The sequence below is a fragment of the Propithecus coquereli genome, unplaced genomic scaffold (assembly GCF_000956105.1).
Source record: "Propithecus coquereli isolate 6110/MARCELLA unplaced genomic scaffold, Pcoq_1.0 Scaffold383, whole genome shotgun sequence".
In the NCBI taxonomy this organism is placed as follows: domain Eukaryota; kingdom Metazoa; phylum Chordata; class Mammalia; order Primates; family Indriidae; genus Propithecus; species Propithecus coquereli.
In genome coordinates, this window is record NW_012149541.1 from 802,580 (window position 1) to 830,026 (window position 27,447).

The 27,447-nt window shown below is 51.7% G+C and overlaps 1 protein-coding gene across 1 annotated transcript; it reads left to right on the forward strand.

Annotated features, from left to right (window-relative positions):
- The first annotated feature begins 16,881 nt into the window (after nt 1–16,881).
- On the forward strand, nt 16,882–20,166 carry NMUR1 (neuromedin U receptor 1). The gene is made up of 2 exons (XM_012652200.1): nt 16,882–17,713; nt 19,802–20,166. Exons 1-2 carry the CDS (start codon nt 16,882–16,884, stop codon nt 20,164–20,166), a joined length of 1,197 nt encoding a protein of 398 aa, XP_012507654.1.
- Nucleotides 20,167–27,447: the final 7,281 nt, after the last annotated feature.

The following is a 27,447-nucleotide window of genomic DNA, read 5'->3' on the forward strand; positions in this document are numbered from 1 at the left end:
TCTTGCTCTGTTGCCCAGGTTAGAGTGCCGTGGCGTCAGCCTAGCTCACAGCAACCTCAGACTCCTGGGCTCAAGCGATCCTCCTGCCTCAGCCTCCTGAATAGCTGGGACTACAAGCACACGCCACTGCACCCAGATAATTTTTCTGTTTTAAGTAGAGACAGGGTCTCGCTCTTGCTCAGGCTGGTCTTGAACTCTTGTCCTCAAGCCATCCTCCCACCTCAGCCTCCCAAAGTGCTAGGATTGCAGGTGGGAGCCACCGTGCCTGGCCTTGATTCTTTGATGGTCGCTGCACCTCTTTCTGCCCCCGCCTTCTGAGAACTTGGCAGTATCACATTTCCTGGTCTTCTAACACTTGATTAGGTAGGGCCATGGGACTAGTTCTGGCCAATGAGCAGAGGGATTTGAGTGACTTCCAGGCTGTATATTTAATTGCCAGTGCGATACCCTCCAGAACACTGGCAGAGTGATGTTCGAGGTGGTGGTTGCTCCATCAGCATCAGTCCATGAGTGACGCAGATGAGAATAGCCCTCTTGTCTCCCTGCAAAGACCCTGAGAAAGAAAGAAACTTTTATTGTGTTCAGGGTTGGTCTAGAAGCTCCACAGTATCACCAGAGATTCATGCTCCCTGTGCCTTTCAGCTCTGCCATTCTAAGGCTGAGACTTCTAGCTCCAGATCACTTCAGGTTCCATGATAGCTGCTGGAGCTCCAGCCATCACATCCATATTACAGAAAGGAAGTAGGAAATGGAGGCTAAGGAGAAGGTAAATACAGCTCCCATCAGCTGTCTATCCCTCCCCTCTACTTTTTTAAGAGATGAGGTCTCCTTATGTTGCCCAGGCTGGAGTACAGTGGCTATTTATAGCCCACTATAGCCTCAAACTCCTGAGCTCAAGCAATTCTTCTGCCTCAGTCTCCCAAGTAGCTGAATGTCCCTCTCTTAAGGAGTTTCCTCATGAGTCCCACTCAATAACTTTTCAATGGCCTCCCCTAGTTGGGAAATGTCATTTAGCTGGATCCGTGCTGTGTAAAGGGTCACTTGCAGGAACAAACACATGCATTAGGCCTGGTCAGCGAGGAAAGCGGGAGAGGGGAGAACGGAGTGGGCAGGCAGCTGCAGTCTCTGCCGCAGACCCCGGCCACAATCTCCTCTCCTCTCCTGCAGGCCGGACTCCGCAGAGCAGCCACAGTGCTTGTGTGTGCGTTTGTTTGTTTAATTCCAATGCAATCAACACATGGAGGTGGTTTAACAAATCTGGCAGTGTCGCTGTCTCCGCCTCACCCCGCGCCCCAGCCCTCTACTCAGAAACAGCCTCTTAATTTTCCACACGTTCACTAGGCCACGTCACTCCCCTGATTCTCAGCCGGCCCTCGGGCCTTGCCTCCCCCGGCCTGCAGCTCCGCCGCTCTCCTCCTGCTCACAGCCATGGCGTTTCTGGCTTTCGGGGAGTTTCTGGAGATGCTGCCTTATGGCCTCCCTCTTCCCTCTTTCTAGAACATTCTCCCTCAGCTCTTCCGAGCCCAGTGAAGCTGCAGTTCCAACCTGCTGGCTTTGGTTCCAGCTCACTCAGGGGCGAGGTTTTCTCCTCGGGCCCCACCCCGTGCAAGGCGCCCGAGTCCTCCACCTTGCAGTCGGAGTCCCGCCACGGCTCCACCGTCAACCGCGAAGGGACACGATGGGATCAGCCTAGGGCACCGTGGGACAGTGGGGAGGGACCCCGACCCAAACGCGGGTGCGCTGAGGAGCTGAGCCGTCATTCATTCACTCGTTTATTCATCACGTATGAGGCGCTGCGTCCTGCGGGCGTGGTGGCGGAGAGACACAGACTGAGACGGGCCTGTCCTCCTGGAACTTACCGAGCAGAGGGGGAAGACAGACAATAAACAAGGAAATGAATTAAAAATAAGATCATTGCACACCACAGTAAGTTCCAAAAAGACATAAATAGAAGATGTTCTAGAAGGTTTTGAGGGGGGATGTCAGAATGCGTGGTCAGAGCCTTAACGGAGAAGGTGCCAGGCAAAGAGCCAGGGGGAAGGACTTCCAGCAGGGCGAACAGCACGTGCAAAGGCCCTGAGGTGGCAGAGAGTGGTCTGGTGGAAACACGGGGAAGGAGCAGGGTGGCAGAGGTGGGCAGGGCTGGGCCACAGGCCGAGGGGAGCGTTGTTTTATTCTGAGCGCCCCGGGAGGATTTCAGCAGGCGGTGGCGTGATCTGGTCTGATTTATGAGAGAGCTGGTCATGTGATCTGGGCTTCATGAGACTTTGAGTGGTTTCTGTGATTTTCCATTTACAGTGTGGTCTTGGGATAGTTTTGTGGGGGTTATTTTTGGTTCTCTGGTCATTTTGGTCAAACCAATAGCAGGATGTATTTTCTGAGTGTGGAGCAGCAGGGCAGGTTTCAGCAGCTGTCCCCTGTGACCTCGGGGAGAGACACTCTGGCCCCCTGAATGGCGGACTCTATGCCTGGCACCTCCCCCCCGCCCGCCGGCAGCTCACACGCCTGCGTTCCAGGAAGGCTGGATCAGTCAGGGCTGCGCAGAGGGATAGAACCAACTGGAGACACACCCCCCCACGCGTGTATGTGCGTGTACGGGTATCTATCTGTGTGTCTAATTTATTTTAAAGTGTTGGCCCATGCGACTGTGGGGACTGGCAAGTCTGAAATTTGCAGGGCGGGCCGGAGACTCGGGCAGGAGCTGGTGCTGTGGTCTTGCGGCAGAATTTCTTCTCCAGGAAGCCTCGGTTTCTGTTCTGGAAACCTTCAACTGATCGGGCGAGGCTCACTCACTTTCTCGAGGGTAATTTCCTTGACTTAAAGTCAACTCTTTGTAGATGTTAGCCACACCTACAGATACCTTCACGGCAGCACCTAGACTAGCGTTAGAGTTAACACCTGGGTACTAAAGCCTAGCCAAGTTGGCACATAAAACCAACTCTCTCGGTAAAATACATACAAAATGAAATCAAAGTCCTTATTCTGTGATCAACTCATGAAATCTTTGGGCCAACTTGAGGTTCTCTTGTTCTGTTCTGGCCAACTCTGTGTGTGAGCATTGGGACATTAACACCAACCACGGTCCTTGGCTTGACAATGAGGGCATTTAACTGAGGCTGAACAGGCCTGAATTTGTGAAAGAATAAAATTCTGGGTATCTGTTTCCCCACCTGGGCCTGGAGCCTGGTGTGGGTTACCATGTTGAGCCCAAAGCTTTTCTCTCTGCTATCTGACTCTTGGTCTGTGCTCAGAGTGACAGTCAGTAGTGAGTTCATGGCCAAAATGACCCAGGCCTTGCTGGGCAGGAGATACCTCAGCACAGTGGTCCCTTTTCCTCCTTCCCCTTGGCATGGGCTGAATTGCGTCCCACCAAAATTCATGTGTTGGCTGGGTGCAGTGGCTCACGCCTGTAATCCTAGCACTCTGGGAGGTGGAGATGGGAGGATTGCTTGAGCTCAGGAGTTCGAGACCAGCCTGAGCAAGAGCGAGACCCCGTCTTTACTAAAAATAGAAAGAAATTAATTGGACAACTAAAAATATATAGAAAAAATTAGCCAGGCATGGTGGCGCATGCCTGTAGTCCCAGCTACTCGGGAGGCTGAGGCAGGAGGATCGCTTGAGCCCAGGAGTTTGAGGTTGCTGTGAGCTAGGCTGATGCCATGGCACTCACCCTGGCAACAGAGGGGGACTCTGTCTCAAAAAAAAGAAAAGAAAAGAAAAGAAAAGCAAAATTCATGTGTTGAAGTGCTAACCCCCAGTGCCTTGGAATGTGGCTGTATTTGGAGACAGGGCCTTTAAAGAAATAATTAAATAAAATAAGGTTATAGGGCTGGGCCCCGATCCAATGTGACTCGTGTCCTCATACGAAGAAGAGAGCAGGACACAAATACGCGCACGCGTGGAGGGAAGACCATGTGAGGACACAGGGCGAAGACGGCCACCTGCAAGCCGAGGAGAGGCCTCGGGAGAACTAAACCTGCCGACACCTTGATCTGGGACCTCCAGCGTCCAGAACTGTGAGAAAGTAAATTGCTATTGTTGAACCCACCCATCTGTGGCATTTTGTTAGGCAGCCCCAGAGACTAATACACCCCTTCTCGGGGGCCCAGAGGGTTGTTCCTGGTTCGCTAATGTCAAGTCTTGGCTGTGCAGTCTTTGCCTTCTCTTAATCAGATAATTCGAGATCACAGTCGAGGGGTCTGACCTTTCCCACAGAGTCTGCTGAACTCTGCCCCCCTCACCCCTCCGTAACTTCCTCTTTCTCCGTCTTGGTGGTTTTTGTGGTCAGACGAAGCCCAACTGCGGGGACGGGCAAAATACGGTGAAGGGAGATGAGCACGTCCCACACAGCTTGACTCTGGGGTAAAGGGCGGCGACAGGGCTTGGCTAATTAACGGTCCTTGCCACTGTGCCCAGGCCTGAAAGCGTGTGTGCACATGTGTTAGCGTGTGTGCAAATCACATCGCACTGGCGCCAGGCCTGCCGGACGGGCTGGGCCTGGCTCTGACCTCAGGACAGCGCTCCTGGCCAGGGTCCCCACGGCTGGGGCTCAGAAGGGGCACCTTGGGTTGCAAGGACCTTGACTTCCAGCCCAAGGAGGGTGGTTGCCTTAGCTCGGGTTCCCTCAGAAAGCAGGCCTAGGGGCAGGAATTGGGTGAAGCCGGTTTTTGGTATGTAATCCTAGAAAGCATGGTGGGGGAGTGGAGACAATGAAGACAGGAAAGGAATTGCAGTGCGTATTCACAGGCAAGTTGGGGCTAGGAGCACTGGGGCCGGCCCCGCCGGGGCCCTTCTGAGAAACCATGTGGAACAGGACTCAGAGTTGTCCCACCGAGGGGTGAGGAAGCCATGGTGTGTTAGCTATCTGCTTTTAAAAACAGCTCTATTGAGATATAACTCACACACCATATATGATTCACATTAGCACATTTGAAAGTTGTAAAATTCAGTGGTTTTTGGTGTATTCACAGATATGTGCCACCATTACCACAGTCGAATTTAGAACATATTTATCACCTCAAAAAGAAATACTGTACTCGTTAGCTATCACCTCCTATCCGTCCCTGCCTCCGCCCTAAGCGACCACTCACCTACTTTCTGTCTCTACAGATTTTCCTGTTCTGACTTTCTTGTGAATAGAACCATATAAACGTGGGCTTCTGTGACTGGCTTCTTTCACTTTCCAACTTACAGCATGTATTAGTACTTTGTTCCTTTTTATGGCTAAATAATATTCCTTTGTATGGCAATACCACATTTTATTTATCCATTTAGCCATTGATGGATATTTGAATTGTTTCTACTTTTTAGCTATTATAAATAATGCTGCTGTAAACAGTCATGTATGTTTTTTGTGTGGACATATGTTTTCATCTCTCTTGGGTATATACCCAGGAGTAGAATTGCTGGATCATATGGTAACTCTACAATCATTTGAGGAATCGCCAGCCTGTTTTCCCAAGTGGCTACACCATTTTACATTCCTACCAGTAGTGTATGAGGGTGTTAGTTATCTAATGCTGCATAACAAAGTACCCCAAAACTTGGCAGCTTAAGAAAATTAAATACATTATCTCACATCATTTCTGTGGGTCAGGAATATGGGAGTTACTGAGCTGGCTCAGGGTCACTTAGGAGGCTAGAACCATCTTGAAGACTTGAGTAGACATCTTGAAAACATATGCCTATACAAAAACATGCACATGAACATTCTGGGGCTGGAGGATCTGCTTCCAGCGTGGCTGGCTCACTGGCCGGTCAGTTAGTGCTGGTTGTTGGCAGGAGTCCTTAGCTCCTCGCCGGGTAGACCTTTCTGGAGAGCTGCTTGAGCATCCTCACAACATGGCAGCTACTTCCATAAGAGCAAGTGATTCAAAAGAGAGTAGTGCAGAAGCTGCAATGCTTTTATTTTTTAAATATTTCTAAATTGTGGCAAAATACACATAACACAAATTTTACCATCTGAACGATTTTTAAGCAAACAATCAGTGGCATTAAGTACACGCACTTTGTTATGCTTCCATCACTGCTATCCATCCACAGAACTCTTTTGATATCGCACAATTGAAACTCTGTACCCAGTAAACAACAACCTCCCCCCGTCCCCCATAGTCCCTCCTCCAGCCGCTGGCAACATCATTCTCCTTTCCGTCTCTATGAATCTGATTACTCTTGGTACCTCATATAAGTGGAATCATACGGTATTTGTCCTTTTGTGACTTATTTTACTTAGCATAATGTCCTCAAGCTTCATTCACATTGTAGCATGTGTCAGAATCTCCTTCCTTTCTTAGGTAGAATATTATTCCATTGAATGTGTACACTGCACCTTATTTACCCATCCATCTGCTGATGGACACCTGCGTTGTTTCCGCCTTTTTGGCTTTTGCGAAAGATGCTGCTATGAACACGGGTATACAAATATCTCTTTGTGTGTTTGCTTTCAGATCTTCCAGGTATATGCCCAGAAGTGGAATTGCTGGATCATATGGTAGGAATTCTATTTTTAATTTTTTGAGGAACCGCCATGCTGTTTTCCATTTCGGTGGTACCATTTTACATTCCCACTGACAGTGCACAAGGGTTCCAATTTCTCCATATCCCCAACATTTGTTTAGTGTTTCTTTTTTTAAGTAGTAGTGAGTGTGAGGTGGTATCTCATGGTGGCTTTGATTTGCATTTCCCTAATGATTAGCGATATTGAGCCTTTTTTCATGTGTTCACCGGCCATTTATATATCTTCTTTGGAGCAATGTCTATTCAAATCCGTTGCCCATTTCTTAATCAGCTTCTTTCCACAATGCTTTTAGGGTGGCCTTGGACAGTAGATGCTGTCATTTCTGCAGTATCCTACAGAATGGTTCAGCCCTATTCAGTGTGCGAGCCAACTGAATAAGGGCACGAATACCGGAATGTGGGGCTCACTGGGGGCTGTCATGGATGCCAGCGTGCTGAAGAACACTCTTGGGCAGAGAGGAGCTGTCAGCACGGACAGCCCATGTCTGCCAGTGTCTACAGCCTCTCACTGAGAGGCCACCACCACCCAACGCTTGTCCTGGTGCCAACATCCATCCTCCCCCTGCCAGGGTGTGCCCTGCCTGTGCTCTGCCTCCAGACCTATAGTTGGAACTTAGTTCTTTTTTGTTGTTTTTTTTTTGAGACAGAGTCTCACTCGTTCCCCAGGCTAGAGTGCCGTGGCGTCAGCCTAGCTCACAGCAACCTCAAACTCCTGGGCTCAGGCGATCCTCCTGCCTCAGCCTCCCGAGTAACTGGGACTACAGGCATGCACCGCCACACCCAGCTAATTTTTTCTGTTTTTAGTAGAGCCTGGGTCTCATTCTTGCTTAGGCTGGTCTCGAACCCCTGAGCTCAAGTGATCCTCCTGCCTCGGCCTGTGGGGATTACAGGCATAAGCCATCAAGCCCAGCCGGAACTTAGTTCTTACCTGCTTCTCCTTTAGTGGTCAGTCCACAGCTATTTCTGCAGATTCCCAGGACTTCTTTAACTACAGCTGACCCCTGAACAACCGAGGGGTTAGGGACGCTGACTCCCATGTAGTAAAAAGTCTACCTATAACTTTTGACTCCCCCAAAACTTTACTAAATGCCTGCTGTTGCCCAGACACCCTACTGATACTGTAAACAGGCCATTGACATGTATTTTGCATGTTATATGTATTATATACTGTAGTCGTATAATAAACTAGAGAAAGAAAATGCTATTAAGAAAATCAAAAGGAAGAGGAAATATGTAATATTTACTGTTCACTAAGTGGCAGGGGATCATCATAAAGGTCTCCATCCTCACCACCTTCACGCCGAGCAGGCTGAGGAAGGGACAGGTGGGCTGCGCTTGCTGTCTCGGGGGTGGTGGAGGTGGAAGACGATCTGCAGGTAAGCGGACCCATGCAGTTCAAACCCCAGTTGTTCAAGGGTCAACTGCGCTCACTTAATTGGTTTTATTCTTTGTTTTCTGATTACAGAAACAATACACATTGATTACTGAAAATACAAACACAAAAACATATTTCTTAGCAAGTGAAAGTCCCTTGGAATCTCATTCTCTGGCCACGATCACTGTTGCCTGTTTGACATGAGTTCGTCAACAATTTCCTGTGCATAAAAGCCCATCCTGTGATTTACATGTCTAGGATCCAACCCTCCACGTTGATATATTCCTTACAGGTTTCTGTTGGCCACATATCTTGCCTGGACGCCTTGCCAGGCAGGCCGGCCTGTGCGGGTCAGCCTCCACCTCTCACATGCCTGCACGGCACACCGTAGCATTGGCGTCTCATCATTGCCCGTTCTCTGTTGCTGGAGATAGCAGGTGCCTTTGGTCCGAGTCTCCTCCCCTGGGCCTGATTCCGATTTCAGTTGCATCTAGGGAAGAAGGATCCCAACCCAGGCTCATCCCTTGCGTCTTCTACTTTTTGCCCTTGGACCTCGTCTGACACACAGGAGTCCCTGGGACCCTTGTACAAACACAGCCAGAAAGTTGCATTCCTAGAGGAAGCCAATTATCCACTAATTATCTGATGCGTCAGGCAAATGATTCTGGGAGGCATGCAAGACACTCTGCTTTCAGAAGCTAAGACAAAAGTCTCTAGGGGGCTAAGACAAGGAAAATTAGGTGGTCTCCAATTTTTCATTGCCACGATCAAGGCTATCAGTAGTACCGCTCATCTCTGTGTATTCGGGCTACTATTCTTTTCCATAAATTCCAGGGGGTAAAGTTGCAGGGCCAAAGGGGTAGACTTCTTTACTTTGGTAGCCATTGCTAAACTTGTCCTCCAGAAATGTTGACATCCCCATTCACAGGGAGGGAGGGTGTTTCCCTCTATCTGGGAGCCTGGTGCCTTGAGGAAGGTGTCCATGCAGGGGATGGGGACAGCCCAGAGCAAGGCTTCCGAGTGAGTGGGGAGGGTGTCTACGTAGGGTCAGTGATGGCGGCAATGGAAAATTGGTCACATACTGAGGGGATTGGCCCAATAAGGAAATACGCTAAAAATAATGGAAGGCAAGTTTCTTCCTCTCAGGGAGGCGTAGTCAGATGGAGGCTGTGGTGGTGTCAGATTGGAATTAGAGGCACTGATGTCAGTGCATGTTTTTCAATATTGATAGGTATGAAAGTAAGTATCAATATAAATGTGTATGCACACAGCGTATGTGTTTGTGTGTGCATGTATTTATGTTTCTACCTACATGTATGCCCTGGCTCTGCCCACTAGGAAGGCCAGCAGCCACGAGCACACCCAGCACCCAGATCTTGCCTTCTGAATGTCATTCTCCACTGAACAGAGCCAGGGCTCCTTGGAAAATGGCTTATTCCAGCTTGGCCCAGGCAAATACAAGATGAGCCTGGAATACCTAATTGTGCCAGAAAATACAAAAATATTTATGATGACAACATGTCAAAGGATACAGGAGCCAGCTTGAAGGGGTTCCCTCATTTGAACATCAACATAAATAATGATAATGAATTGTTATGTAGTGAGTAGAATAAGAAATCCTGAGTCCACGTGGATGTAAATAGTTGTAAGGAGAGTTTTTCCTTATAGTCAACGTCAGCCAGGAAATGATGGGGCGATGAGGTTTAGAATCATCATTTGGCAAACATCGGAGTGATCATTAATTCATCCCAGAATCATAAACGGATGCTAAAATTAGTGGGTGAAATTTGATGAGAAGTGGGATATTTATATAATCCCAAAGTACCTTCCCACAACATGCCTACTAATCCCCAAAGGAAAAGCGTAGCTCTGTGGAGGAGAAAGCTGGCAGGTACCACGTCAGTCAAAGGAATTCAGTTAACATCTCCGGTGATGGGACAATCCAAACTGTGGGTGGCTCCATAGGATGCAATGAAAAGAACGCATCCCCAGGGTCCCACGCCTGTCCCCTCCCAGTGCTGGCTCTTGCTCTGCCTGCCCTCCCTCCCTGCAGGGAGGCCTCACCCGGGAGGAGCCCCCACAACCTTGCTGCTCAGAGAAAAGCAGAGCCTGGAGCAGGGTGGAGGGGCCAGGGTCCTCCTGGTGTCCCCTGTGAGGCTGGGACCCTTTCCCGCGGCTGGGGCTTGGCCAGGGCCTGACCAAGCACCGTTCTGCCCTAATAAAGGCCTGTGGGGACCAGCTCCCTCCTCAGGTGTGTTCCCACAAACACACTTGAGAGCCTTCTGGGAACACCAGTGGCCGAAGGCAGGATGCTAGCGAGGCCGCCGTGGGAAGGCAAGGACACCCAGCAACTGCCGGTGCAGCCCGGCTCCAGCCCGCTGCCTGCCAGCGCTCCAGCCTCTCCACACCACTCCTCTCAGGGGCTCAAACAGAGACCGCGAGGATATTTTCTTTTGCTGCCTTGGAGAAAAAATACTAAAAATCACTTCCTTTTTGTACCAAGCTCTGAAACATGCACTTACTCTTCATTTATTTGAAAAATAGTTATAGGTGCCTGCTAAGTGCCCTCTGGGTGCTCTAATCCTTGTGATAACCCTATGCAGTAGGTACAGTCATTTTCCAGATGAGGAAACTGAGGCATAGCAAGTCTAAGCAGCATGCCCCTAACAGCCTGCCGCCCTAAGGATGAAGGGATTAAAACTTCTGTTCCTGGAAACACATCTCACAGCCTCTCTGAACCACAGCCACATGATGAAGCCCCGTGGAAGGCACCAAGTTCTATTAATAACTACGGAACTCTTGAGTTTTAACAGAAGTTCCAGAGCAACTTAACTACTAATGTAGCTCCCTCAGGAAAGGCGCGCAGTGGGACTTGCTGGTCCCCCCAGAGCAGCTGCCCTTGAGCTAGAAGGTGCCAGGTTACCCTATGGAAGGTGCCAGGTTACCCTATGGAAGGTGCCGCCCACAAGCAGTTCAGAGGCAGTTAAGAACAGCACCAAGGCAGGGCAGTTTGGGGAGCAAACCTAACTCAATGAGGGAAAGGTAACACGGGCTTCAGAAGGGGCCTATGCCAGACATGTCTATAAAAATCCTGCTCTCTGAGCGGGTAAATATGCCCATGGACTTTTAAGTCTAGGCTCTTGAAATTTGACCTTCTTTACAAATGGGGGAACTCGAATCAGAACTGTGGAGTAAAAGGTGGAAAGCTTTTTACGCAGATAAATTTAAGTTTGAATCCCAGCTCCGGCACTGGTTAGCTGTGGGATGTTGGGCAAGTTACTAACTTCAGGCCTGTCCCTCCACTGCACGCTCTCGGCGACTCCTTCACTCTCTTCTCTGGTCCGATGGTGCTGACACGCCCAGCACAAAAGTGATTCGGTCACCTCGTGATTTGGTCTTTGTCCCTAAGAATACTGCAGCCTTAGACTCATTCCACATGCAACTATCACTTGGCACTACTGTCAGGCTCTTTGATTTATTGTCTCCACTTTATGTAATAATGTTATTTCCTTTGTAATTCTGACTTTCCTCGCACTTTGAGGACCTACTGGCCATGGCAGCGGCTTGCCTTGGGAACAGGCAGTAATGCAGAAGAATTGTAAAACAGTAATCAAACCAACTAAATGTGGTCTGCTTTTTATTATCACGATGTGCCCGAGATTCTAAACAATGTCAGTGATAAAATATTACTCACTCCTGCCCAGCCAGCTGCTCCCTTAACGCCCCCCCGAGCCTCACACGCCTCTGCCTGTTGGCCAGGTGGAATTAATGACTTTCACAGAACGCTTTGAAACAAACCCAGAACTGAAGTGTTAAATATTTAGTGGTGAAGGGCATTATATCTGCTACTGACTCTCACAGTCTGGAAAAATTATCTGATGTATGAATCCTTTGTACTATTCTTTTTTTTTTTTGAGACAGAGTCTCACTGTGTTGCCCGGGCTAGAGTGCCGTGGCATCATCCTAGCTCACAGCATCAAGCGATCCTCCTGCCTCAGCCTCCCGAGTAGCTGAGACTACAGGCATGCGCCACCATGCCCAGCTAATTTTTTCTATATATTTTTAGTTGTCCAATTAATTTCTTTCTAATTTTAGTAGAGACAGGGTCTCACTCTTGCTCAGGCTGGTTTCGAACTCCTGAGCTCAAACAATCCGCCCACCTTGGCCTCCCAGAGAGCTAGGATTACAGGCATGAGCCACCGCGCCCGGCCCCTTTGTACTATTCTTTCAACTTTTCTGTAGGTCCGAAATTATGCTAATATAAACAGTTGAAAAGGAAAACAAAAACACTAAGTCAGACACAGCAAATCACCCTGGACTAACAAGTTCCGGAGCCCTGATACCAGTCACCTGACAGAGGGATGAGCTTTTGTCTGAAACCTAACTTTGATCATAACTATGAGCATTTGTAAATGGAAAGACCCCAGAGGAGCTTCTATAGTGGTATCAGTGTGGAGTGTTAGCTGGGAAGGCTGGGTGGATGTTTTGGGGGCCTTTATGTAGGTGCCAGGAGCCCATGCCAGGAGCACCCCGTGGGCACCCAGTAACAGCTGGGCCCAGTCCCAGGGTGGCGTGAGGGACATACAGGCTCAGGACAAGAGAGACCCAGGCTTTTTGTGACCCTCTTACCATGTGACCTGGCCATGTCCTCCCTTTGGCCACAAGTGGAGGAGGTCAGGGCCCGGGGCACAGGCCAAGCCCCTGGAGGAGGTGGCTGAGTGCCTGTGCCCAGCACCCTGCCTGAAGCCTGTGACTGTCTCTGGGATAGCTCAGAAACAGGGCTTATGGCCCTCAGGTGGCAAGGGGCTGGACAGATGGTCCCGAGTGGCCCTCTCCATGGGCAGGAAAGGCAGAAGTGACAACGCCTTGAGGTCTCCCCGGCTGCTGGTCTCTGTACTGCAGCAGGCGCCTGCCAGTCTGTGTTCTCCTTCCACTGGGACTCAGCTCTCCTGCCCCGGGTTGCTGGGGACCTCGCCCTTCCAAACCCCCTGCTAAGCACAGCTCCCACTCCAGCCCTGACTCCTGACAGCTTTCCAGTATCTTCCAGAGAATTCCAATCATAGATCTGGCCACTGTTTCTTGAACATGTCAACCCTGTACAAGTGCTTTAACCCACATTATCTGGCTTAATCCTGGTGGCTCAGGAAGCAGGGATGACCACACAAGCCAGGAGGCTCACTGAGGCACAATGCCAGCCCCCAAGATGGGGATCCCACCACCTGAGGGGCTCAGACCTTCCTCTTCTCTCTCCTGACCACAGCCTGGCCCAGGCCCAGTGAGCAGAGCAGGTGTTCCCGGTTCTCCGTGTTTGTCCGATGAAGCCCAATGCCAGTGAGTCCCGGGCTGTCGTCACTGCCCAGGCTGCCCAGTACCTAGGTGTCCCCAAACTCATCTCATCCTCCTTGTGTCCTCTCTATAGGCAGTGAAGTGGGGTGAGGCTGGGAGGCTTCTGGGGGAGCGAGGCGTGTACCAGGAGCTGCTGGGCAGCCCAAGGCTGAGGAGGTTCCAGTTTAGGCCCAGTCTGGGCATCGCCCTCCGAGGCTCTCAGGGAGGCAGCAGGGCGAGCAGGGACTGTGGGGCTGCTCGGGTGCGGTGAGCACCACACGCCCAGGACCTGGGAGGTATCTCAGCGGCTCCGCAGGCCCAGCAGTCCTCCCTCAGTGTATTTGCTGTTGTGCAGAGTTGGGGCCTTGGCCCCCTGGTCTGAGCAGGTGTCCACCAGCCAAGCTCAGGAGGTGGATGTGTACACTGAGAAAACCTGGGGAAGCCACCTCAGGATGGAGCAGGAGGCAACAGGATGTCACCGGGCTCTGATGGGACACTCTGCTCTGGTGGTCTTGACTTTAAGCCCAGAGGCCGGGGCGCCCATGGTCCTCTGGACAGTGCCGGGGTGGGGGCTATGGCTGTGATGGCCACTGGGCCTCTCCTTTTGGGAGGTACCCTTTAGCCTGAGGTCCTCGATGGCTATTAATGCGGCGTGAATTCTGCAGCCGGCTGGTGGGAGCCATTCTGCCTCTGTAAGGCAGGGATGGGCTCTGAGCACCTCCGAAGGGTCCACAGTGGGTTTAAGGCCCTCAGAGTGTGTGCAGAGGTGTGTGTGCGCACGTGCAAGCACATGAGTGTGTGTTCCAGTGAAGGGCAGTGGTCGACAATGCTCATCACTTGCTAAGAGCAGTCTGTGACACCCCAGTGGGCTCTGTTTCCCTGTGACACTGCCCCTTGTCACTCACCTAATGTGGTAGCGGCTACATTTTGAAGGCTCCATCCAGGCTAGCTCATCGAGAGCTGAGTAGTTAACTTTCAGGGCACCCCAGAATTCTTTCTCCCCAGGCCCTGGGGACCATGTGCCCAAGCACGTCCCACAGCCTCCCCACGCCTGGCCTGTGTTTACATGTGGAGTCCCTGGGAACGCTGGCCTGATGGAGGCTCAAGGGTCTAACTCCACCTACCCCCCCAGACAGTGACTCATGGGGGAGGGGCAGGAATCCTGGGGGAGGAGGGTGGCTCCTCCAGTTGCCATTAAATGGTGATGATCCCACTTGACATTTCTTGCATGCTGGCCCCGTACCAGCCCCTGTGCTGAATCTTTATGCTCCGTATCTCACATCACCCTTAAAGATAGTGGCGACAGTGGTTAGCCCTGCCATTCTACCGGAAGGGGAACTGAGGCAGAGTCCCACGGCTCACAGCAGCCTCTCTGGGTCCTGGGCCTTTGTTGTTAACTCCTCCCTGTACTTCTGGGACACGGGAGTCTCTGAAGGGCACCTGTCAAGCCTGATGATTTCTGGGCCGAGCCTAGACTAAGGGACCCAAACTCTGGGAAGAGGCCTAGGAGCCAGCATTCCAGCAGGCACAATCCCTGTTTCTAGGGTCCTAGCAAGTTCCTGGTGAAATAACTGCCAGGTAAGGAGCTGACTGCAGGATGTGGGGGCAGGGAAGGCACCCCCTGCTGGGTTGCATGGGGACAGTCTAGGGGAGCAGGAGGCTGGGGCCAAGCACTCTGGGCTCTTCCCTCGGTTCCCTCTATCCCTGTCTGTCCCCGCTTGGTAGAGTGAAGGGACAGGGAAACATGTGAATGGCTAAGGGGGAGGGTATTGGGGCTGAGTGAACATAGTGAGGAAAGGGGGACCAGGGAGGTGGGGAGCGGGGGGTCCAACACCAAGCTAGACTTAGGTGTGTTCTTTTTCAGAAGGAAGTGGGGACCCCACGCCAGGGTTTCCAGCAGAGAAGTGACGTTGTTGGGGGCTCAGGAAGGAGAATGCAGATTCCCTCAGCAGGCCCGGGAGGGGAGAGCACCGGGACCCAGGGACTGGAGGAGGACGGGAGTGAGGGGCAGCCGAGCCTGGGAGCTTGCTGAGGCTTCAATCCTGGGCGGAAGGCGAGGGGTGGCGCCCGGGGGATGAGCTCCTTCGGCGCCGGTTGACTTCAATGGGTGGTGGGACGTCCTTGGAGGTATGTGAAGTGTGAAGCGGGAGGAGATGGGGGTCAGAGGGACACCGAGACAAGGGGTTAGGCTAAAAGTCAGCACGAAGGAGGGCGGGTACAGCGTGCGAGCCCCAGGTCACTCGGACTTCACCTCTGCGACTCTGAGGCGCAGTTTTCTCATCTGTACAATGGGTTGTTGTGAGGGTTCCGTGAGATAAAGGTGCTCCTGGAAGCGCCACATCAAACCACCGCCGTCGTCTGGCTGGGTGCGGGGATCCGAGGTGAGCGAGGCCGGCGGGCTGCGGGGCCGGCGCTGCCCCCTGGCGGCGTTCCCGGCCCGCGACAGGCGGGGACGGGGCGGGCTGCTGGGGCCGGCCGCCGTCAGTCCGTCGGTCGCCTGGCTCCTGGCGCTCCGTCCGCTGGGCCGTCGGTCGGTGGGCGACGCCGCCGCGGGGACTCGCGGGTTGCAGACAGCATGGTGGGTGAGCGCGATGCGGGCGCGGGCAAGGGCGCGGCGGGAAGAGGGCGCGGGCAGGGAGGACCCCGGGCGGGAGGGGTCCGCCCGTCGGGGCGCCCCCCGGGGGCCTCGCAGCGTCCCGGACCGCGTCTGTCCTTATGCTCCCGCGCGGTGACCCTTGCTCAGAGAAGGGCGCCTCCCTGGAACCGGGGCCTGCGCGTTCGCAGCTCCTCCCCGGGGCTCCCGCACCGGGCGCTGGGGGCGAGCGTGGGCAGGAGGAAAGTCAGGGGAGCTCGATAGAGGGGAGGGAGCCCCAGAACTGGCAGTGCCAAGGGCGCCAAATATTTAGACTTTGGACACTGCAGGTGTCAGAAAACAGAAGCAAGAACCAACTTTTGGATCAAGCGTGTCTAGTGTTAGCCTTTTCCCTCCCTCACCGGATGCCCCCGGCGATCGGCCAGCGCGGCAAGCGGGTGACAGCCATGCCCTGCGGCGTGCCAGGCAGCCCCCCACCTACATACCTTTCGTGGATTAAACTCCCTGGATCCCCCAATAAGGAAACAGCCTTACAGTGTTTACCTCATCAAAGGTCACACAGCCCGGAACCTGGGAGGCTGGATTTGAATCCAGGCATTTGCTTCCAAAGCCTTTGCCCTTAAAGACATGATGTCCCACATCGTGCCCATTTTACAGATGCCCAAACTGAGCGCCTCTCCTCACATCCATGTCTGGGAAGGGCAGACCCCCAGGGGGAGGCTGCTGATGGCAAAGCCTATGCTCCAGAGGACCCGTCCTTTCTTCAACGGTTTCAATAGGTCATGAAATTTAAAATCGAGGTCCAACATTTGGTCATTTTTAAGATGTACATTTCTACATCTCCGAAATTGTAATGTACCTTACAATGGATGGAAGAGGATTTTTCTTTCTCAGTGGTACATAAAATAAGTCATTTTTGGTCGGTGGCACCTTCGGTTTGGTGAGTTAGGACAGGGCCTGGATTCCCTGAATGACTTCCTGGGTATCTCACCCCTCTGTTCCACAGACTCCTCTCTGCCTCAATTGCTCCGTCCTCCCAGAAGACCCGTCGCCAGGGGGCGCAAGGAGCCCCATGCCCTGCAATGTCAGTGTAGCCAGGGCGGGCTTCGACCCTGAGGACTTGAACCTGACGGACGAGGCGCTGAGACTCAAGTACCTGGGGCCCCAGCGGACAGAGCTGTTCCTGCCCATCTGTGCCACTTACCTGCTGATCTTCGTGGTGGGCGCTGCGGGCAACGGACTGACCTGCACGGTCATCCTGCGCCACAAGGCCATGCGCACGCCCACCAACTACTACCTCCTCAGCCTGGCCGTGTCGGACCTGCTGGTGCTGCTGGTGGGCCTGCCGCTGGAGCTCTACGAGATGTGGCACAACTACCCCTTCCTGCTGGGCACCGGCGGCTGCTACTTCCGCACGCTGCTTTTCGAGACGGTCTGCCTGGCCTCGGTGCTCAACGTCACCGCCCTGAGCGTGGAGCGCTACATAGCCGTCGTGCACCCGCTCCAGGCCAGGTCCGTGGTGACACGGGCCCACGTGCGCCGGGTGCTTGCGGGGGTCTGGGGGCTAGCTGTGCTCTGCTCTCTGCCTAACACCAGCCTGCACGGAATCCAGCAGCTGCACGTGCCCTGCCGGGGCACGGTGCCCGACTCGGCAGTGTGCACGCTGGTCCGCCCACGGGCCCTCTACAACCTGGTGGTGCAGACCACTGCGCTGCTCTTCTTCTGCCTGCCCATGGCCACCATCAGCGTGCTGTACCTGCGCATCGGGCTGCGGCTGCGGCGGGAGAGGCTGCTGCTGCTCAGGCAGGAGGCCAAGGGCAGGGGTGCTGCCGTCGCCAGGTCCAGCCACACCCGCAGGCTCCAGTTGCCAGATAGGGGCCGGAGACAGGTGACCAAGATGCTGTGTAAGTGTCCCTGCTGGGAAGAGGGGCTGAGCCAGGCACTGGGCATGAGGCTGGGGCTCCCAGGCCTAGGGGAAGGGGCTGAGTGTCTGAGTTAGGGAGGGTGAGTGTGTGGTTTGGAGGAACGCCCCTAGCCCATGTGTGTGAGTGTGAGTGTGTCCACGTATATGCCTGTGTACTCTTTAGATTACCCTGCTAGACACTTAGACCAAAGATACACATTAAGGGCTCAAGGTAGGAGTGATTTGTGGAGTCCAGCACAAAATAAAAATTCTGTGTCCTTGTTCAAAAATTGTTAAGAATGTCAAGACAGCAACAGTAGAGCACTAAACTGAGTCTGGGCCCTTTCTAAGCTGGGGCCCTGTGCAGATGCACAGGTTGCACACCCACAAAGCCAGCCCTGCCTCCTGGAACCAAAACACAGAAAGGGCAGGGTCATGTGGATGCGTGTGGGTGGGCTCCAGGCTGATACAAATAGGGATGATGAGCCTGCAGGTCTCTCATCTTGGTTCCTATACATGCCTCGGCAGCCTGTGAGGCATGGCCATTGGCACGTGCTCCTCTGTCCTGAGGAACTGCCCCCTTCCCTTAGTGGCTATTGTAAAGTCCCAGGGAAGAGTTCTGATTGGTGGGGCTTAGGTCATAGCTGAGCCCCCAAGCCAGAGTGGCAGGTGGGATGCTAAGGTACCACATAGCCCCTGTGGAACCACACAGTGGGATCTGGGGGGAGCAAAGCCCCCAAAAGAGGGGAGGCAGATCCTAGAGGGGCAGGATGCTGAGTCTCCACTGTGCTTTGTCTGCAGTTCTCTGGGAACCACAGGAGTGAGCGTTTGTCTAAAAAGGCTCATCAGGAGGTGTGTTTGTGAGGGCTGTCGTGCAGAGCACAGAAAAATCTGGCCAGAAGTGTGGACTGGGGCAGTCCAGGGCTAGCCTGGCTGGGTTGCCTCCCAGCTCCACACTGTGAGGTCTGCACTATGTATCAACTGCCCCCGCTTGGTCCCCTTGGGCTCCTACCACTGCACCCCTTCCCCAGAACATGTGCAGAGTCTGCAGCAGGTGCTCAGCTGGGACGGCTCCCCCTGGAAGGTGGGCTTTTTGCTTGCTGCCCTGTTCTCCCTCCTTCCCTCATGCTCACTTTCCCAGGGCCTGCTGTGCACAAGGCCATGTGCTTGGGATGCTGTAAGCAGCATCCTGTTTGAAATATGGGATTATGAGGAAAACCATGCTAAGGTTTGATGAGGAAGACACGGTCCTGGGAAAACTAACGTGTCAGAGAAGCAAGAAAAGCAAGAAACAAGAAACAAAAATCAAGGCCAGCCCAGTGGCTAAGACCCAAGGAAGGGCAATGGCTGGGTCCCACCAGGGCAGGAAAGAATTTGGGAGAAACAGTGAAGACTTGGCCAGCCTGTGCTACATTTTGCTGGGGTGGTGGAGGGGAGATGTCAAGAAAAGTAGAAGAAATGGACTGCCTGGGTGATTGTTAAAAAAATGTTTTTTAAAAAGAAAAGGGTTAGTCAGTGCAGGGCAAGATATTCAGCTGGGCCTTGGGGAGCTGGGCCTGGAGCTGGGAAGGCCCGGGGCCCAGGCAGACCCATGCGTATGTGGTGTATGTGAGCACAGGTGCACATGTGTGTGTGTGTGTCGCTCTCTGGCCCCACAACCTTGCTGTCTGCTGCTCTCTGAGCACATGCCCCATTCTCCTGCCTCTCTGCCTGGTGCATCAGCAAGCATGGCCCCCAGTGGGCACCCAGAGTGGCCCTTGTCCCCGCCTGTCTTACCCACTAGTTCAGCAGCCACAGCCAAGAGTTACCAATTCCAAATGAGAGAAGCTGATTGCACCAGCTGGGCTCAGGTGTACACACTTGGTCTAATCAGCTGTGGCCAGAGGCAGGGACATGACCCACTGCCCAGTCAGTGACAGTGGGGAGGGCAGCCTCTCTGAAAGCGGTATGGCCAGAACAGGCAGATTTCTGGAAACTTCCAGCTGGGCAATGGGTGTGGCTGGCCTGTGGGTTAGGAGAGAAGGTGAGACTGGCGACCAAACTGAAGCCCAGGAGGGCTGCTGAGAGGGCTTCTTCTCTGCCCCTGCAGTTGTGCTGGTTGTGGTGTTTGGCATCTGCTGGGCCCCATTCCATGCTGACCGCCTCATGTGGAGCTTGGTGTCCCACTGGACAGACGGCCTGCTCCTGGCCTTCCAGTACGTGCACGTCGTCTCCGGTGTCTTCTTCTACATCAGCTCGGCCGCCAACCCTGTGCTCTACAGCCTCATGTCCAGCCGCTTCCGAGGCACCTTCCAGGAAGCCCTGTGCCTGGGGACACGGTGCTGCCACCACAGACCCCGCCACAGCTCCTACAGCCTCAGCAGGGTGACCACAGGCAGCACCCTGTGTGACTTGGGCTCCCCGAGCAGCAGGGCCCACCCCCTGGCTGAGAACGGTGGCCCAGAGGGACAGTGAGAGACTGACCCCTCCTGAGTGGAGCCTCAAAGCGGCTTCACCTGGGGGGGCCGGAGGACCACGCGGGGTCTGAGGAGACACAGCTGCCTTCCTCTGCAGGGATGTCCTCATGTCCTGTCCCCTTGTGTGTCCTGTCCCCAATTCGGCCTACAATCTCTGACCAGCACCTCAGTGACTCCTGGCCCCACCCATGTATTTGAGATTTGAGGGAAACAGCAAGAGAAAGGATCGGTCCCTGATCACTGAGGACCCACATTCGCGCCGGGCACTATATCATGGGCTTTTGATCCCTGCAGACCCCCAGACCCCAGTCCAAGTTTTTCCCCTACAGAAGCATCGCGGTTAGCTGGGCTCAGCAGTCATCCTTCTGGGGACCACCCCCTGCCAATTTCTGAAACGTTTCCACGGGGCCCCAGCTTTCTTCTCCTTTCTTATGGAGCTTCTGCAGGTTCTGGCAGGGGTGCCCAGGGATCCAGGGCACCTGGTTCCAATCTCAGCCCTGTTGCCACCACCTTGCATCCAGCAAATCTGCCCACCTTTCTAGGCCTTGGTTCCTTGCTTGCAAAATGAAAGCAACCGACTTCTACAGTGTCACACTTTGGCATTTGTGGTTTTCTGTGTGTGTGCATAAGTCACTGCTTGTGATGAAACCAACTGATAGCCTCAGATTGACAGGGCGGAAATTATTCTCTGCATCCTGTCACCCTAACCGCTACTTCCTCCCTGACCTCCACACAACCCCCAGAACCTTGCCTGTTCTTTCCTTGTCCTAGAGCAGGCGGGTGGGGCCAGTGTGGGAGCACCCTCCCCGGCTCACCTACACACAGTCTGGGGGCCCAGTGAGCAGAGCATTGGACCTTGCTGGCCAGAGGATCTCTGGGGACAAAAGAGACAAGGGCAGCCTAGGGCAAGGCCCTGTGTGGGCCTCGTAGGGACAGTTCTGCTAGGCTCGATGAAGTGAGAAAAGGGACAGGGATGAGTAACTCCTTCAAACTAGGTCTCATCCCAGATCCCTGTGGACCAAATCAGTGCTCAGTCAGGACTGAATCAATAGGTTCCCCTACCAGGAGCTGGGGGAGGGGGAAGTGGGGAGATGTTTAGTGCATGCAGTTTCAGTTTTGCAAGATGAAAAAGTTCTGGAGATCTGTCGCACAGCAATGTGATAAAACTTAATAATACTGAACTGTATACTTAAATGGTTAAGATGGTAAATTGCATGTTATATGTATTTTAGTATGATTTTTTAAAGAGGATTAAGTCTAAAGGAAAAGAAAAAAAACTAAAACCTCTGCTGAGGTAACCACTGTATACATTTTGGCATGTTTCCTTCCAATAATATTTTATATGGTTGTGCTCATGGTTTATACACAATTTCATATCTGGCCTGTTCCCAGCAAATGTTCTATCCAAGTTCAAGGTTGTGCTCAGTTTACTTTCTGGCTCCTCTCTGATGGCCTTGGCCAGCCCTGGGTGAGTCCCCTGGGCCTTGCACAAGCCACAGCGGGGTGAGTTCCCAGATGCTGGCCCAGGAAGGCCCTGATTCCTCCTGCCTACTGAGCTCAGAAGGGGCTGGCGAAGTCCCTGGCTGTCAGGGAAAGAGGAGCCCTCCTACCTGCAGGGCCGGCTGTTGGAGGAGCTCGAGACTAGTAGGCCCCAAAGAAGGGGAGCACGGGGGCTTTGGGACAGAGAGCAGTACAGGCTGGGGTGGGGAGTCGGGGGACACTGTGGACAATGGGAGACCTGGGGACCTCATGGAGGCCAGAGCTTGGATCAGGGAGCTGAAGGGGAGGCTGGCTGCGGGAAGGGGGCTTCCTCAGTGGGTGGCGCTGGGCCTGTCCTGACTGAAAGTGCACAGTCTGAGCCCCAGGTGGGCCTTGGGGAGGGGAGGGACAGGAGCGGTTCTGCAGAGAAAGGGGCCCATGAAAAGAGGCTGTGCAGAGCTGTGAGTGCCTGGGGGTGGCCCCTGAGATGAGTTCCCAGGGAGCCCTGGGGTGGGGCAGGGGAAGCCACCAGACCCCAAACTCCAGGTTGGACCCTGAAGTCGGTCCCAAAGACCAACTCTGAACTCCCGGAGGCCTCTCTTCAGTGACAGTAGGAAGTGACTTACGCTCTTGAGGTGCTTTGGGCAGCGTGTATTTACGAAAGGCCTGCTATGTGCGGGCGGTGCTGGGGAGACTAGTGGGTGGGTGTGAACTGGAAGGGTGCTCCTTAGTGTGAACATGATATGTCTCAGAGTGTCTCCACGGCTTGTCATCGGACAGGTCCCATTTGTCACAGGTCACCAGTTACCACAGAAAATGGCAACAGCAGCTCTGAGCTCAGCCCTTGAGAAAAAGGGATGGAAATGGAAAGTCAGCAGCAAGACCCAGCTGGGGCTCCCCATCGCTGCCCGTCAAGGACCTGCTGACAGCCCCGAAGCTGCAGCCCTGCCCCCCGCCCACTTAGGAGGTGTCGCTCGCCTTCTGCACTGGCCACGCTGGGGCTGCATTCTCCTGGGAACCCAGAGCTAGTCACAGGCCAGGTACCAGTTCCTGATGGCTCTGGCAGTCTAGAGACCTTCCTTCACCTGGCTCTGGGCCCCTTGGTCGCATCCTCACTCCCAGTGTCTCCGGAGTTTTTTCATTTCTGAAAGTGTGAACTCTTGCCCACGATGGCCTCGTTCCTGCTCTGTTACTCTGTTGCTCCCATGACAGATTTATTCTTTAACCTCATCTGCACTTCTGGGCTCTAGACTGCTCTTTCTCCCAATCCATCAGCCTCCTCTGAGCTTCACTGTCCATCACATCCACACCTTTCTGCCAGTATTCCTAAAGGCCAGAGTGAAGATACTGGAATAATCCTTTCCTTTTCAGAAAGAGGCTTAATTTCTTTGGAAATTCAAAGTCCAGGATTAGTCTCATCAACAAACGAGGCTGCATCTGCCCACCCTTCCTCTGTCAAGTGTTGACTCAGGGAAGGTGGAGTGTGTAGCACTTTACGTTCTCCGCATAGTCAGATGGTATTTCCAAATCAATCCCGACATCAGGGAAACCATCTCATGTTTGTATACTTCTCAGGGTCTCCCTGCTTTCCCTATTCTTGTCATCTAATGGATCTATCTAGTTTTCTTTATTCCAAGATTTCCAGAGAGGAGTTGCCTTTTGGGGAGGGGGCATACCCTAGCCTTTGAACTCCTTTCCCATCGTGCAGAATCCCTCGCTATGTGACTTGGTGGGAGGCCAAGCCCAGGTTCCCGTTACAGAAGCTGAAGGAGTTCTGGATTCTCTCCACTGCTGCCGCCCACCATGTGGCACATGACAAACCCAGCCAGCTGCATGACCCAACACGGGACTTGTATCTGCAGAAAGTGACACTAAGACACACAACAATAGCGACAGGTGTGTCTAGGGGCAGCATTCTACCCAGTCTTTCTTGGATTCTGTCCTTTTTCTCAGCCAGTTTTGCCAGCCTTCCTGTTGATATTCTGCGAAACTGAGAGCTTTTCAACAAATTCCTTTTCTGCTTGAGCTGGCTGGAGTCATTTGCAACCAAGAACCTTAACAGATCCATCTGTCCACTGGTTTGAAGGTTACATATTGTTTGTTCTTCTAGTGGTTACATGTCTCTAAGATGAGCAGATAATATCATTCATTTTTTTAAAACCCCAAACTATAATCTATAATACTTGATGATTGTTTTTTCTTTGTCTTTCTCTCTCACTGTTTCTAAAAGGCAGAAAAAATGAGGACAGATTTATGGAATGTGATCCTAGAAACAGCCTTACACATTTCTAACAGTCTAAACCTCTTCAGCACAAGAAAAGAACTTCAATGTGCTTCCACTGACGAAGCCGCAGAGCGGAGACGTGGTGAGCAAGGTCTCCAGAGTCAGGCTGCCGGGCGTGGTTCCAGGCTTAGCTGCTCACTAACTGTCCTTGTAAATCAGAATGGCCTGAGGCCAAAGTCAGACTGGACTGAGAGGTACTGACATTTCTAAAGAAAGAATGTGCAATACACCTGCACACAAATAAGAGACTCAGGCAAACACTGACAGTCAGCAGCATCCTTCCAAATAGTGTCCACGTTTCTAAAGCTACAAGGTTTAGTCTGAGGATGGTAGTGACTCTCTAAGGCACTGTCCCTTGTGTAGCCTGTTTAAGGCAACAGCCCAACCTCACACTCTTTCACGCTTCTGCACAGGGCAAGGCAGGAACAGAGGCCAAGGCCCAGGTGGGGGACGGTGGGGATTCAGGGAAGGCTGAACCTGGCTAGGGAAGTGTGTCCTGGTTCAGAAGAGGTAGCCATGGGCTGGGATTAGATTGGAGGGTCTGAAAGCTATAGCCAAGTTCCATGGAACATGTACAAGAGTTTCTGGGATCTTTTAATCTAATATTCAAGCCCCTTGATTAGCTCTGAGCAATGTGGACATCATTCAGCTAACATCTATTGAGCACCAACCATGTGCCGGGCACTGTACAAGGCTAGGGTGGTGGGGAGGAGCAGATACACATACTGGCATGTAAGTGCCCCGACAGCCAGAACTCGAGCACAGAAAAGAGGCACCTGTGTCAGGAGAGGGAAGATTTCCAGGAGGAGGCAGTGCTGCTCAAGACTCATAAAGTCCCAGGGGAGGGGTCCGGTTGGCCTCGGAGCTTTGGCTGGGACAAGTGGAGCATCTTTAATGGCAGTTCCACTAAAACTGAATCCAGGGGAGGAGCGAGGAGACCCTGAAGGGAATGAGGGCTGTCAGGAGACAGAATGAACACCGGGCAGGCACACATGAAAGCAAAGCCCACCATGGTCCACTTTCATTACTGCCATCCTCCGGGCTTCCTCCGCTGCTCCTCCTGGAACTTGCATTGAGAACCTTCCTCCAGTCCTCCTCCCCGTCTGTCTCACCTCCGCTAGACATGCTCAGACAGGATTTCTTTTGTTTCCATTTTAGGAAATTTGAAACAAATGAAAAGTACAAAAAACGAAAATAATTGTGTCTATTCCCAGCACCCAAATTAACCTCTGTTAACATCCTGGTGATTTGATTCCTATACTTTTTCTCCATATTACTCACCTCCAATTTAACGAATAATAGATTGTTTCCAACCATTTGCTTTGCAAAACAACATTGCCGAAAACCATCCAGTACAAGGTTAATGGTTATCATGGATGGATGAAGCCGACAACACTCCAACTGTCTGATCCATCTTAACACCACTGAGAGTGGGACCGCCAGATGTGAGGTGGTTGAGTGCCTCCTAGAGGGATGCAACAAAACTACAGGGCACCAACAGGAAGTCTCCTTGAAAAGACACTGAACTTGAATCTAACCAAGCCTCCAGATATAACTACCAGCTTACAAGAACACTGAGGATGAAGGAATATGTTAAAAACAGCACACAAAGTGTCAGCCAAGTCAAGATTAAGGTCAATTTTGTAAGACAAATGACTCAGTTTCTTCAACAAATAAAAAGCATTTTTAAAAAGGAGGTTCTCTATTAAAGATTTTAAAAGATTTAAGATATATCAACCAAATGTAACATGGAGAGATTTCTGAATCCTAATTCAAACAAACCAACAATTAAAAGACATTTGAGACAGAAAATTGAACTCAGACTTGAGATTAGATGATATGAAGTTCTGTATCTTCTGGAGGTACATAATGAAGTATTTACAGGTGAAGTGATAGAATGCCTGGGATTCATGTTAAAAGAAAAAAGAAAAAAAGAAAGGAGGAAGGGAAGGGGAAGAGGAAATAAAGTGGGGCAGGAAAGAGATGATGGATGAAAAAATAACGGCAAGAATATTGAAGCTCTGAAGCTGAGTGATGGGCAAAAGGGGATCATTATATATTCTTTCTACTTAACGTATGTTTGAAAATTTCCGTGAGGAAAAATTTTTTTACGTTTGCAATAAAGCTTGGCATGATGGCACACTCCGGTCGTCCCAGCTACTTGACAGGCAGAGGCAGGAGCATCACCTGAGCCCAGGAGTTCCGGCACAGCCTGGGTAACACAGTAAGACTCTGCTTCAAGAAAAACATTTTTTTACAATAAAGACTCACAAATATGTCTTTCTGTCAGTCTGACTGCTTCTCTAGGTTAGATACCTGTAAGTGGAATTCATAAAGTAAAGAATGAGAATTTTTACCTTTACTGGAAACTACCAAATTTCTCTCCAGGTGTTTGGAACAATTTGCCTTTTCACCAGTTTTCTCACAATCCCAAAACACTTGTTTTAATTTCTGTCAATCTGATGGATAAAAAATAGTATCTCACTATTATTTGAAGTTGCATTTCCCTGATGGTTGTATCTGAGGATCTCTTCATATCTATATTTGCTATTTAAATTCCTTTTGGGCCAGGCACAGTGGCTCATGCCTTTAATCCCAGGACTTTGGGAGGGCAAGGCAGGAGGATTGCTTGAGGCCAGGAGTTCAAGACTAGCCTGGGCAACATAGCAAGACACTGTCTCTACAAAAAATAGAAAAATTAACTGGGTGTAGTGGCGTGCACCTGTAGTCTTAGCTACTTGGGAGGCTGAGCCAGGAGGATGGCTTCAGCTTGGGAGGTGGAGGTTACAGTGAGCTGCAATCACACCACTGCACACCAGTCTGGGTGACAGAGGTAGACACACACACACAAATTCTAAAAATTGCTTTTCACATCCTTCACCCATTTTTATTGTTTTTTTCTCATTGATTTGCATATCTTTCATATTCTCATGGGAGATTTATGCTATATGTGTTACAAATATTTCTTTCTGATTTGTTCCTTCTTTTTTAAATGTTTAGAGAGACTCCTGCATCCACAAATTGTAAATTGTGTGGTCAATCTACCACCATTTCATTTATAGCGGAGAAAATCTTTTTCCTCACCAATTGAAAGGGTTCTGGCTGACACCACTATAACGACAGACATCAACAAGAGAAAGGTATAACAAATTTATTTAACTGAAGTTTTACGTGACGCAAGATCCTTCAGAAATGAAGACCCAGTGACCTAGGGAAAACTGTATTTTTCTGCTAAGTTTGATGAAAGAAGTGGATAGCTGTGGAGAATTGTGAATGTTTTTGGGGAGAAAGGCAGCAGTAGATCACAGTGACCTGGCTTCTGCAGTTTTTTCAATTGCCAAGGTGCTACATTTTGCCATATTTATGGGTTTTGCTCCTGTGTCTTAAGAATGACGTTCATATCCTAAGTTCTCGTTACTGATTTGTTTTGTTTTTTTTTTTTTTTGAGACAGTGTCTTGCTCTGTGACCCAGGCTGGAGTGCAGTGGCAGGATCATAACTCAGTGTAGCCTCAAAC

Excerpts from the sequence above, each read along its gene's own strand:
- NMUR1 (XM_012652200.1), top strand. The coding sequence starts at position 16,882 with ATGCCCTGCAATGTCAGTGTAGCCAGGGCGGGCTTCGACCCTGAGGAC. Across the intron at positions 17,714-19,801 it reads ACAGGTGACCAAGATGCTGT|TTGTGCTGGTTGTGGTGTTT; the intron begins GTAAGTGTCCCT and ends CTGCCCCTGCAG.